Here is a 14,094-nt window from a genome sequence, read left to right on the forward strand (position 1 = left end):
TGTAAGAATTAAGGTGAATCTTCTTTTAAGGGGAAGTTCTATCTTGGATTCTAAAATGGGATACACATTCTGGGAGGAAAGTGAATGGAGCTACGAGTTATGAGTGTCCCCCTTTAAATGAATGCTCTCACCTAAAGCAGGATCTCCTTGGTTCATACTAAAAATTCATGGACAATAATCTTATTTTCTTATGAACTATTACAACCCAACCCTCAACCTATTGTTAATGGTGAGGATAGTTGATAAGAGCAATGTAAACTTGTTGTTGCCTAAACCTTATTCAAACTCCAAAGTTAAAATTCACATACGTGGTCAGTATGGTTCTGACCATTCTGGAGCTGGTCTCAAGAGACTGGGGAGAAGGCCATAGTCTTAAGGGCCTAGAACTTTTCTCGTTTGGTGTCAGAGATCAGTTGTCCCACAGCTTCTTTTATGTGAAGCTTTTCCTGGGTTTCCTAGGGTTTCCCAATCTTGGACGTCAGAGACTGGCATCCTCTGGCATGGGTGATGCTCTCTGACCAGCTGCTGGTAACGCCCCTCGGCTCTGGCTTCTGAGAAAGCTCAGCCTTTCTCTGCTGAGAATGCCAATGCCCAGAAAGCCTTCTTGCATGGGGCCCATAAAATGGCTTTGGATCTTGCTCCAATTTTGTTTGCCCTAAGGCTGGAGTATACATCACTTATGATAGAGTTTGAACATAAGACTTTTTGTTCCATTCCTCTTCCATCCAAGGGATATAAAATTCTACCAGTCTCCTGCAAAAACCTCGCTTTTTGCAGATTCTCTCCTGGGTTAATTACCAAAAGCCAGAATCTGATCAAGACCTGGACAAACTACATTCGCCGACACTCCCCAGTCCCTCTTATCTACAGGTCTGCAAACTCTGTCAAAGTTTTATCATCCTTATTTCAAAATGGATCCTTAAACTTTATGAGTGTTCTGTGATCTTTTTATGTCCTAACATTACTCATTAGTGTTTGAACTGTAGAATTTTCACAATTCTGTAGAATTTTTCCATTTCTTGATGATAACCGGTTTCTACTTATGCTCAGAGTGCTTTTATATGCCTCCTCACTTTTCATTGTTCTAAGAACATACTTGGCTTTAATCTTTTAAATTCTATTGCCTTTTAAATTTAACTTGTACAGATTTAGATATCTATTCTCTGTCCATAAATGGTTCAGAGAAAAAGGAAAACAAGGACTCCATTTAAACAATCATTATCCTCTGGCTTTTACCACCTTAAAATGGATAGACTTTTTGGCTGCAACAGACCTCGCCAAAGACCAAAGAAAACACTAGCGTCCTACAGGTCCAGTGACTTTGACAGAACAGCTCTAAATCAGAGCCTGTGGAATAAAGCCCTGGCATGCTCAACCTCTGAATGCTATCAGGACAGACCGCTGAAGCATCCCTTTTGTGAGATACAATATTCTCAGAGGCTACACTTTTTTTTTTTTTTTTTTAATGGGTAGCAGTCCCTCTCCACTTGGCCCTGAACCATCCACTAGCCTGACTCTCTGAGGCCGAGGCTACACTTACGATAAAGATGAATTTGGATTTTGAAGGAGGTTTTGGCAAAACAGTTTTAGACTGATTTATAAACTATCCAAGCAGTTAAATATAGTTATATAAATTGAGAGAAAGAGAAAGAGAAAGAGAAAGAGAGGATGATGATTTTCCTCTAACTCATGTAATTACTAAAGACGACCTCGCTGGAGGAAGGATGACTCATGTTAAACACGGCACCAATAACTTGCAGATCAATTGAGTTATCCCCCACATAATGTGATTTTTGCCTCTTTGCTTACTGTGCTTCTTTGTAAATCTCTACCTACGAAGAACTGGAGGGAAAAAATGGCAAGATGAAAATACGATGGGAAGAAAAGAACAACAGACATAATCAGGGCATCATTCCATCTTGACTGTGCCACCACAGCTGTATACCACAGATCCTCAGTGTTCCCTAATGTGTCAAGTAAATGGGTCTGACTCAGGTCTCTCATGAGCTATGACAGCTCTATTACCAGAGCAAAAATGACTCCTTTTGCCCATTTTCTAATAATTTCTTAATAACCTTTCAATTCACAGAAATCTCTCATCTATTTGAAAGAACGATTTGGACACAATCTTTAGGTCTAAATTTTTCCTACAGAAAGGAGAACCTTCAGTTTTTCTAACCACCTAGGATCATGACTAAAGGTTTGGAAAGTTTCTTAAGCAGAGGCTGGAGGGTGACCTATTTAGGGCTATCAGCACTCTAACTTGTTAGAAATTCATTTGCTGGCCAAGATACAAACTGTACCAAGAAATCCCCAAAACTGCACTCTGGCTCTCAGATTTCTTCTGCCACAGACACAATGTTGCTAAGTTTTAATCTAAAATGTCTCACTCCCCCCAGACACTTTGTGGAATTAGAAACCAAAGGCATTTGCCAGACCAAACAGACAGGATGCAGTTTTCCAATTGAAGATTAGTAGGTGGCCCTGATAATTTGCTATTCCCTCCATGAGATACATAGAGAACACACCTTGTCCCTTTTCTCCTGCCCATCCACACTCTGTTAAGACATTCTTACTTTCCCAGGGCTAAGGGACTTAATGACATTTTCTCAGATCATAAGCTTCAGAGCCCCAACCAACATCACTATTACTCAAGTCTCATTTGCCAGCTTTGCCAAGATTCTTGGCCAACAGAGGAGAATTCCCGGGGGTGGCATCCCTTCCAAACTGCCAAAGTCTGCTTTCTGAGACTTCTTGGTCACAGCATATGAGATTTTTCAAGGCAAGTGCCTGGTTAGCACCTTCCTCCCTCTTCTGGAGATCTTAAAGCTCCTCCCACCCCCAACTGCCAAAAATTGCAAAGTAAATCCTCTTCAAAAGTAGCCTGAGAAACCTGGCTCTATTAACATTTCCTTACTGTTAGTAGGAAATCATAATTCAGTCCCAAAGCTAAAAAAAATTCTAATTATTTCAGAACAAGCTGCTCTTTTTCATATGCTGATCCCAGAGCTCCCCCTTGTGCCCTCATGGGGAACTGATTCAAGCAAGAACTGAAGGTTAGCACCTTAGGTTGTAGGGTTCCAGCAGTTTCCTAGAGCAGTGGTCCTCAAACCTCAATGTGCATCATAATTATATATAGTTTTATCAAATACATGTGAAGTACTACCCTGTAGACCAAGACATTTAAAATTAGCTTTTCAGAAAACTAAATTGCAGAACAAAGTTTGAGAATTTGTCTCAAAAAACAAACGAAGCCAAATCACCAAAATACCAAAACGTGGATTAAGATTAGTAGCTCCAAAATTTTAATCTGCATCAGAACTGCCTTGTGCTTTTAAAAAATAATATTTTAGTTTTAAGTAATCTCTACCCCCAACGTAAGGCTTGAACTCACGACCCTGAGATCAAGAGTCTTGTGCTCCACCAACTGAGCCGGCCAGGCACCCCAGAATTGCCTTGTATTAAAAAAATATATTCCTGTGCTCAAACTCAAGAGATTCTTTTGGGTTCAGGAAAGATTTAGAAATTGATTTTTAAAATAGACACCCCAAGGTATTCTGCTACAGGTGATCTTGAGAAACCCTGGCAAAGACAGCTAAATACCGTAAATAGAACAAACTGCTAGAGGTCAAAGGAAAAACTTACTTTTCCTCTCCTTACATGGAAAAAAAATTAAATTTCTAAATGCTATCACTTAACATCATGAGACTTTTTTTTTTTTTTTTTTTTTACCTTAAAACATCAGAACCAACCTTGGGAGGGTGAGCATGAGATACTTTCTAAAGGACACATTTTATCTTTGGTCATATTATGTGCTTGAGCCAGAGCCCTGGAGAAGGCTTTGGAAGCCATCCAGGGAAACTCCTAAAGGCCAGACTCAGAGAGACTAGTTAATAAGTCCAAAAATAGGATCTCATAGCTGCTACCATAAATAGAAGAAACATCTGAACTCAAAGCTATGTGGTGGGATACTGGGGAATAATTAAAGCAACTCTAAACACACCTTCCCATAAACCAAGTGTGGTGTGCTGTCCTGACTCCAGCTTGGATGCTGGCCCCAGGATCCTCCAGCACATCATGCATCAGGCTCCCTCTGTCTCTTTCACTGATGTCTATTACCTTTCATTATGTTCTCCTCTCATCACATACTCTTCTCACCTTGAAAAGGTGAAAAGAAAAATTAATTCCCAAATGCATGAGAACCAGAGAAACACAGCTGGTGAGAGGTGAATACTAGTGTACCTTTATGTCCCAAGGTAAACCCACAACATGGTTAGCATTGTTAATATTTTTAAGATACCAAGTAGGTAACACAACGCTTAGACCACTGATTTCCAACACTGCGGTGACATAAGCAGAATAGTTTCAAATCTCTCAAGGGTTATCATGAAACAATCAAAAGCAAGACTAAGTTAATCATTTTATTTTTTGAAAATACACACTTTTGCTAGCTTGATGGAGAAAAACCTACAAGTCAAACTGTAACCCAAAGGCACCTTAACCCTGCACAAAGATTAGAAATAATCTATATACAGAACAAGGAATACATGCAAAGAATGAAAATCAGCAGACATTTAGTGTTGCTCACACCATGAAAGCAGCAGGTAAGCTGACAGTTCTGAGTCCATGAAATTGCTCATTTTCTCCTACTGTTCCCACCCAAGTGGACTGTGTTAGTCAGACTGAGACTGTGGAGAGCTGTTGCCTCAATGCCAGTAAGTTAAACGAACTGTATTATGTATTCTACAGGTAAGACTCTACCTTGGTGATTCTGCCACCATTCATCAGAAAACGCAGGAGCTGGAAATGGGGCATACAAAACATCTTCCCTGGCCCCTACCCTCTCACAGAGAAAGAAGCTACGATTCAGAGGGCAGATTACTTCCACCTAGATCACCAAGGTAGTTCACTGTTGATGAAGAACTATAAGCCAGGTTATGTATTACCCAGGTCTTAAGGAAATTGGGACTAACCACTATGAATAAATACAAGGATCCAAACACAATAATTATGTATTACTTAAATAATTTTCACGACTATTAGGCAAACAGGATGAGATTATGTCATTGAGGAGACTGGGAAGTACTGAGATTGGTGAAGACCTATTCCTCTTAAGAAACGCTCAGCACATCCTTATAACAAAAATCTACATACTCTTCTGTTCTCTTTCTGCTTGGCATTCCTAGAGAATATGTTTTAAAATAGTAAGATTCTAGAGAGTTTTGCTGCCTCACAATAAATACAAATGTGAAATAACCACACAGAATTAAGAATACCTGGGGACTGAAATCACTCCTGCTCCTGGTTTAGTAGGATTGCACCTCATTTTCACAGCAGTTGACCGGCCATTGACACAAGATGTTGTAGTTGTAGAAGACCTGTTACAGGGCAAATGGCATTTTACAGAACAGACAGGACACAGATCACAAAGACATAAATACCCCGGGTATAGCTGCTCCCACACTCTATGCAACAATGAAAAAGAAAAATCTGTCCAAGTTCACTAATTAAGAATTTAAATACAAACTGAGCTCATTTACTTTCACTGCCCAGGACAAGTGGACTATTTTCTCAGGTAAAGGAATAACCTATCATCAAGGTGTTTAGTCAAGTTACCATAATTATAATCAAAGTCATAACCACAAAAATTTTTGAAGGGAAGGGAGGTTGTATCTAATTTTGCTGATGTTGAAAAGTGTGAATTACAAATACTGCCTGGACAAGGAAGTAGAGTCTCTTTATTGCCTAATTTAAAATAATTTAAATATATAATAGACAAAAAAGAATACACAGAAAAAACAGATATAGATAAAATATAGATAATCAGAAAAAAGATATATATTTATACATATCAGAACTTATGTAACACTTTCAAAATACTTCATTTTTCTACTTTATACTAAGTCTTCCATTTAAGAACCAACCATTGAGTATCTATTAAGTATAATAAGCTACTATGCTAGGTACCATGAAGGGACATTCTTTTGATTAAAATAGTCAAGGGAAGCATCATCTTCACTTACTTATAAAAGAAATGCACATCTGGTATTTGGCTCGGGGAAACTGGGAACATTTCTTCTTTTATATAAATATTTTGCAATGTAGTTTCAACGGTCACTCCTAGACGACAATAAAAAAGAAGCTATTAAGCAATACAGAAAAATTAGATTTATTTAGTCTCTGTGTATCTGAATAGAAAGCGGCTTTACTCTGATACCATCATTTGACCAGAAATATTGTATTAAATCTATCCATTCAAGGTAAGATGAAGAACCATTCCAAACTCTAAAGAATAAAAAAGAAAAGATTCTACTCCATAGCTCTGTAATTTTGCTCAAGTCACTTCACATCCCTGGGCCTTATGTCCTAAATCTGTAAAATGCATGAAATAATTGAGATGATCTCTAAAGCCCCCTCCAGCTCTAACATTTCAGCATCCTGACATTATTAAAATTCTCAGCTTCTGATAAGTTTTGTAGCACGAGCTGGGCTATTTTGCTAATACGGCTTTTCACTCAAGACACACCTGAGAAAACAAAAAAAAATTTGTACCCAATAATTTCCAGAAAGTAACTCCAAAGTTTGTTTAATCTAAAAGTCAGGCATTTTCCCCATCCCTTGAAGACAAAATGACAGCAGAGCCAAAAGGTAAGCAATAACAGCCATCTCTCCTGGCATGGAGTTCTGACACTGAGCACAAGCTTGGTAACTGACCTTGGTGCTGAAAATTAAAGCTAACTTCCTCTCGCATCAATAACAATGGTCCTCCAAACTGATGTACATCGGAATCACCTAAGAAGCTTGTTAAATTGTTATACTGTTATATGTTATATCACCATCCCAAAGGTTCTAATGAACTTGATCCCTAAAAATCACTAAGAGGTCATTCTTAAATCTTTCCCATGCCTTCTAGTCCACAAACACAGAAAGGATAGACGGGGAATAAAGCTCAGCACACTCACCTTTGCTAAGTGTCACCCCAGCTTCCTCTTGGTATGAGAAAAGATTATGAAAACTGGTGGTGATATTATGATTTAGGTTTACACAATATTTGTTTACCGTTCTTTTGGTTATAGTTTTGGTTTCTAAACTTATTCTGCTTCTTAAACTCCTAGAGAATTTGATGAAAGGCACAGACTCTCAGAAAACATCCTGTCACATATGACTTAAGACATAAATTCAGCAGATGCTTGCACTCACTTAGAATGACCAATAGATCTTAACTGTAGGGGCTTTTGAACCATGTTACAAAGTGATGATTTAGAATTACCTGTGGCCTTCATCATCTAAGGCAAACACCAACACAATGACAAGTTATCAGTGCTGTAATTTTAGAATAATTGCATGCATGCATATAGGAACCAAATGAAGCTTACCTAAAAAGGTATCTGCCAGAATGATGGACTGTGATGATAAGGCTGCTCGGAAACCCTTACTTTCAGAAGGAATAATAGTTGACTGGCATACATATGCTCCTACCAAATTTGTGTAATCATCTGATCCTGCCACCATTTCCTTCACTGTGAAGTCTGTTATATTGTTGGTACAAAGAGCCATCTTCTTCCCCTAGGAAAATAAAGTCATAAGGAGGTTTTACGGAAGACTCAGTCCTTACATTAGATCTCAGAGAGCTCATGACCCTACTAGAGCAGTGGCTCTCTCTTCACAGCAGAGATTCTGCTTTAATTGATATGGAGCTCTTGACCCTAATAGAGCAGTGGCTCTCTCTTCACAGCAGAGATTCTGCTTTAAATGATATGCCCAGGCACTGGCATTTTTTTTTAAAGCTCTTGAGGAATTCTAATGTTTAACCAGGGTCATTTAAATTATAATGAATATAGAAATTCAAGGCTGCACTGCTCTTCCAACTACAAGCATCATTTGTGCTGGATTAAGCCATCTGACTTAAGAACTAAAAGTCGCCCATGAAACCTTCCATTCAAAGGATAACAATGCATTCAAAGAGACCAGATAACTCCTGGTGAAGGTTTTACTGTCAAAGAAAAAGATGTGCTCTTCCTTCTCCTTTATCAGCCTACTGTTGCAGAAACGTAATGTGAAGTCTGAAGAATAAAGCATCAAAGTCTTATTGCAGCAAAATCGTAGGACACCATCTGAATTCTTAATAGTTGGTCACTACAAGTGTCTTTATTCAGCTACTCAGATTCAATGATGTGTACTACTCAACTACACAGGAAGTTAAAGGGAATACAGGAGTTTACTTTTTATTTTTTTTTTAAGATTTTACTTATTTATTTGTGAGATAGAGAGAGCACAAGCAAAGGGAGCAGCAGGCAGAGGAAGAAGCAGGCTCCCTGATAAGCAGGGAGCCCAATGTGGGACTCGATCCCAGGACCCTGGGATCATGACCTGAGCCGAAGGCAGACACTTAACTGACTGAGCCACCCAGGCATCCCAGGAGTTTGTTTTTAAATCATTTATTCAGTTGGAATATACAATTTATAAAAATTGGAAGACTGTTTAAATATACTATAGTCCCACTGCAAGCAACTACAGCTTTATAATTTCTATGTAGGAATGTATAAAGGGAAAAAGGAAGATGATTTTATTGGTCTTAGATGTAGAGTAAGCGCATGTGGGCACAAAGAAAGGAACATAGATTTATCTTCCTTCATGCAGCCAGCAGTCCAAAATTATAAAATGTACTCCCTCCGCTAAGCCTTCTCACCACAACACAGGTACAATATATTGTTACTAAGCTTAAATTGTTAAAGCTGAGAAGAGGAAATATTCTCATTCCGAGAATAGTTAAAGAAAGGAAAGTGAAAGAAAGAGGACAGAAGAGAAGAGGGGATAGAGGGAAGGCAAGACAGTGTTAACACAGGCGTAAGGACAAAAAGAAATTAATACATAATGTAATGAATCTCATTCACTGCTTCACTCAGTATTTAGCAGAACAGGTATTTAATATGTATTTATTTATTGAATGAACTGAGTGACTAACCAACCAAGTGTGTTAGATCACTCCCTGTAAAATCAGAACAGGACAAACACCACACCATGTAAAATTTATAGATCTTTTTGCCTGAAAATGTCTGTGGTCATCAGATCTCTTTTTATTTCCTTCGCACAAAGTTTGGCACAGCATCTCATAATGAAGACCACTGGAGAGATCAGAGTTAATATGGAAAAAAACATGGAGGAAATGTCTTATTACATTTTCATCTTTGCTAAAGGTGTATACATACATGTACTTCCCAATCCTAGCCTCGTAGATGTATAAAAATACTGGGCATATAGTCCTGTAACTTTTCCCATTACCAGCATTAATTAAAGCTTCTTCCCATAGAACAAGGAGATCCCAGTATTTATTAGCAGATGCTACCTGATCAGCTGACATTTGTTCCCTGTTTACCTCCTTTTTAATTTTTGGACAAACTTCCTCTTGGAAGTCTTTTTTCTTTTTAAAACAGAAAAGGGACACTATAAGGAACAGTAGAACTTTCTCAAACCAAAACTACCTGCCTAAAAAATAGGTGGGACCAACAAGCCCAAACCAGTTGGACAAAAAAGAAAGCTCCTTCAAGTTCCTACACCCTAACTCGAGCTCTGGGCTCCCAGGGGCTGGGTAATGAGTGCTTTGATGGACGGAGACACAGACAAGGCCGGCCCTGCTGCAGAAAGCTGCCAACGTGCTGGGAGGCAGCATGGGATTTAAGCAATCACAGCTCAGTTTCTGACATTTGGTTGTTAGTTTCCGTAGAAGTTTTTATTGGGCCTTCCACACAGAAAATATCAACTCGATCAGAGCTAAACTACAGCTCCATCTCACTCTGACAGCCAGCACTCACCTCATGTCCGCATAAACTAATATTGAAGAAGTGGAAGTATTTGGTTCCTTTGGAAGTAAAGCTGGGTCCATTCATTAACGAGCCCACGCTGCTGAGGTTGCTGAAGTCATAATGCAAACTCTGATTCTCTTTTTCATGGTGGAAAAAGCAGTCACTATAGCAAACTGAGTGGTCCTTTGATTAAAGGTTAAGAAATTAAAAAAAAATATATATATATATATATATGTATGTAGGAAAAAAGGAAATATTAGCTGCTATGAAAAGTGTTTCAAAAAAACTTCTATGTTTAAAAACTCTTTTCGTAATTTTGTCTTAGTTAGAATTTTATCACATGAATATAGAGAATTTCCAAACAATAAGTAGATTTTTCCAAGGCAGAGTTCAGAAAAATCAGCATTGTTTAAAGTAAGAGCAAAGTTATTCTAAGACCAGTTTCTTGTAGAAAGGTATTTTAATAAATAGCCAAAAGTCCCTGTTACACCGGTTTCAACAGACAATAAAACTACTTTCTCCTTCACCCATAAAATAGCATCAACCTTTGCCCTTAAAATATTCTAAGACATACTTGCTGGCCTCCATATATTCCTATGGCCAACCTACAGAAGTAGTTTACTCACTCTACCTTAACAGAATACACAAAAATCAATTTTAATATTTTCAGAAAGCATTTTTATTTGGGTGCTTTTCTTAATATGTTATGCCCCCAGGAGCTAAAACTTTCATGGCACATAATATGTGTTCAAGTGCTTAATAAATGTAAGAAGAGAGAAAGCAAGAACAAGAATGAAAAGGCCATATTTCTAAATAGAACTACTTCGTAGTTCCCAGACAAGCATTAAGGGGATCTTGTGAGTGTTCCTGTTACAGTGTGCTTTCCTGGGGATAACCGAAACACACACTCACTTACCTGAGTGCTTCTACTCCCAGGCCCACATGGAATACAAGCCTCCTTGCCATAGACCTGATGTATGGACAGGTAGGTGTCAGGGGGACATTCCTTGCACTGGTTGGTTTCTTTCTCAATGTAGTGGCCTGGGGGGCAGGGGACACACGATGAGCCCGACTGTTCAGAACCGAGGGCACAGGCACGGCATGAGGACGCCACCCCATCAACTGCATTAGTGGCAGTGATAGAATAAATCTTCACCATGTCATTGATGAACCGTCTATTCTAAAAAGAGAGCAGAAAGTAATGACTTCTGCCTTGGGGCTTAATTGTACAACCAGATTGTTTTGTGTTGCTATCACCAAAATAAGCAGAGTGTTCCAGCCTAACAGTTTATAATCAATAGCGGATTAATATTATTTCTTCTTGGTTCTTTAAAAAAAAATCTTAAATATTAACACTAGGAGCTAATTTCCATAGTAATGGAGTTCCAAGAGGTTAGCCGCAATCACTGCAAGATCTGTCATAGTTGGTACAAACTCAGGCATAAATAGAGGCTTTACATGTGGAAAAACTGGTATAGGATGTTTGCAGTGTAACAAGTGGTAGACTTCGATGAGGGGCTAGTCTTCAAAGATTAGGACACTGGTCCTCACCAAACACTAACTGTCATGCCATCGCACCACCCCTTTGGGCCTTTTTCTCTCTCTCCAATACTTTCTCTGACCTCTGTACGGATTTCTAGTGAAGGGATGCATAGCAGAGGCAAATCTCTGGGTCTAACTATACTTTTCTTTCTTGTAACACTGGATCAATTAAGATCCAGTTCTCACCAGGCAGTGGGCACCACTTTATCAGTAGAGAACAGAGCTACCCTAGACTACTTGATGTTTTTTGTCTGGGGTAAAGACAACAGGAAGACGAGGAAGCATTCCACAGCATGTTCATGCCCCATGTGATGGTAACCCGAACACTCATCAAGAACAATTAGAGTCAAGTAATATCTAGGAATGGGTTCCCCAGTGAAAGCCCAAAGAGAAAAGAGAAAATGTTCTGCATTTGTCACCACAGCTTTAAGTGGTTTATCTTGTTTTCACCTTGGGAAGGTCATATCTGTAGAGATCCACAAAAGTAACAATCCTGCTACTATTGAAACATACAACGGAACTTACTTAGGGGAGGATTAAGGTCTACTCTAGCAGGGGCAGTAAAAGAAAATAAGTAATTCTGTGCGTAAACCCAACTGTGTGTATATACACACTCTCCAGGCTATAAAAGGCGATATCAGTACAATGAAATAATAAACCAACACCAGTTGATGGCTCCAGGACAAATGTCAGATCATTCAGAAAAAGAGGAAGACAGTCACCAGCCTTCTCAAAGTCTTAGAAAGCTTTAAAAATATGTTTTTAAGTAACTACAAAATCAGATTTTCTTTAAGTTTTCAGCAAAAATATCTGTTTAGTGTAGAACAACCCAAAGATACACTGTGTTATTCAATTTCATACATTCTTGCTCTCAAAAAATACATATACCATTTTTATGCAAATCCACTCCATAACCAAATGATTGATCCCACATCAATAAAAAAACTAAGTCTTTTCCTCCAAGAGATTTGAGTGATCATTTTGTAAAATTTCCATTGGGAGCACCATCTTTGTATTTAAAAAAAAAAAAAAAAAAGTGTTTGGAACTTACATCTTGACCCTGATTGGTTCTCTGGAATGCCCATGTAAACGTGAATGTTGCGTTCTTGAATATGATGTGGGTATAAGCTTGCTTTTCTTTGGTTCCACCCCATGATTCCACCACATTGGTACTTTTTCTATTAATATCCTAATATATAGTAGAAAAATATTTTAAAAAAGCACAAACTAAGGATTAATATACATGTGTATACATTACAAATATGTGTCTTTACAATAACCCCTGTAGGGTCAGTGAATATTTATCTGCAGAACACGTCACCCTAGAACTCTCAAAACCTCCCTTCAAGTCTACACAAGCACTCACAAGCTTAGTATTTACAATTTTCAACCATACTGTCAATATAACCTGAAAGAAGTCTGAAAGTAGAGTACATTTAAGGGTGTGTGTGCATGTGTCTGTGTGCATGTGACTCTAGCTTAGGAAATACACTTCAGGGGCACCTGGGTGGCTCAGTGGGTTAAGTGTTTGCCTTCGGCTCAGGTCATGATCCCAGGGTCCTGGGATCAAGACCCGCATTGGGTTCCCTGCCCTGTGGGGACCCTGCTTCTCTCTGCCTTCCGCTCCCCTTGCTTGTGTTCTCTCTCTCTGTCAAATAAAGAAATAAAATCTTTAAAAAAATTTAAAAAAGGAAATACACTTCAAAGGGAAAACATAATTCCTCCAACTTCTCAGAGTAAACTTGTAGGCTCCTCACAGAATAGCAAGGTTTTCCATGTTTGCCTTTTTCCTTGAGAAATTCTGATAGGCAGCTCTTGCACAGGAATTCTAAGTTCCCCCTGATTTACAATTGCAACTTCCAGGCTTTTCTAAGTGCATATTAACCAGAATCTTATTTTAAGTCCAAAGAATCTTCTTCTGCTTAAACTTGAATTCCAAAAGAATTTGTGTAATATTTTATTTCTGATTTCCTTAGCTAAATTCAATATTTAGAATATTCTACATATGTGTGACATTCTAACCAATATGCTGTCATTAACGTGATTAGAAAACAAATACAGTAAGTCAACCAAATAACATAATACACATCTAATTAATTTGAAGTGAAAACCAAAGCTAGCCTTGAATTTTCTAATTAGTGGTCCCTACAGAAACCCTAATAGATGACCTAGAAATTTGGATGAGCTTCTGTTACATAATCTGGGAGGTTGACAATATGGTGGCATAAGCTCAAGATATGTCTGTTTCTTTCTATGATATAAACATAGGAGTCAAACATTATAAAGTAATCAAATATGCTGTGAAGAGATGTGTCTTGAGTTCACACTACAGACAGGAAGAACAGAATGTGTTTGTCATACATTACAGAATTCCCCACGTTACCAAATGACCAAACCACCATACATGCCACTTCTTAAAAGCAGCTCAGAATACACAGATAGTGCTCTGTTGGACATCATCTTTCTAGATATTTATTCCAATAATAGAATTTATTATCACAAATAATGCCATCTTACCTTGATAAAACACTGCATGGTTTTGAAAGCATTTCTATACACTACTTAATTGACAATACAAAAAATCCTGTGAGAAAACCAAATCAAACAGAGAGGAAAGAAAACTAACAGATTCTGCTATGAGCTAAAAACTCTAAGATTGATTTACGAAAATAAATAGCTGTGATCCCTTTCCTCAGGAGTGCTTGGTCAAGTGAGAGAGACAAAAACATCAATACAATCACATAATGAA

The 14,094-nt window shown here is 38.3% G+C and overlaps 1 protein-coding gene across 12 annotated transcripts in view; it reads right to left on the reverse strand.

Annotated features, from left to right (window-relative positions):
- ELAPOR2 (endosome-lysosome associated apoptosis and autophagy regulator family member 2) overlaps nt 1-14,094 on the reverse strand; it is a 251,430-nt gene that overhangs the window by 23,747 nt on the left and 213,589 nt on the right. For 11 of the 12 annotated variants that reach the window (XM_057304430.1, XM_057304429.1, XM_057304434.1 and 8 more), the window contains 6 exons: nt 12,397-12,534; nt 10,720-10,983; nt 9,813-9,986; nt 7,377-7,566; nt 6,024-6,120; nt 5,277-5,378 (listed from right to left, as the gene is read on the reverse strand). In XM_057304430.1, the coding sequence (XP_057160413.1) occupies nt 5,277-5,378; nt 6,024-6,120; nt 7,377-7,566; nt 9,813-9,986; nt 10,720-10,983; nt 12,397-12,534 (965 nt within the window). The remainder of the gene's footprint in view (nt 1-5,276; nt 5,379-6,023; nt 6,121-7,376; nt 7,567-9,812; nt 9,987-10,719; nt 10,984-12,396; nt 12,535-14,094) is intronic. The other variant, XM_057304436.1, reaches the window with a different exon arrangement.

Source organism: Ursus arctos, unplaced genomic scaffold, assembly GCF_023065955.2.
Source record: "Ursus arctos isolate Adak ecotype North America unplaced genomic scaffold, UrsArc2.0 scaffold_3, whole genome shotgun sequence".
Lineage (NCBI taxonomy): Eukaryota > Metazoa > Chordata > Mammalia > Carnivora > Ursidae > Ursus > Ursus arctos.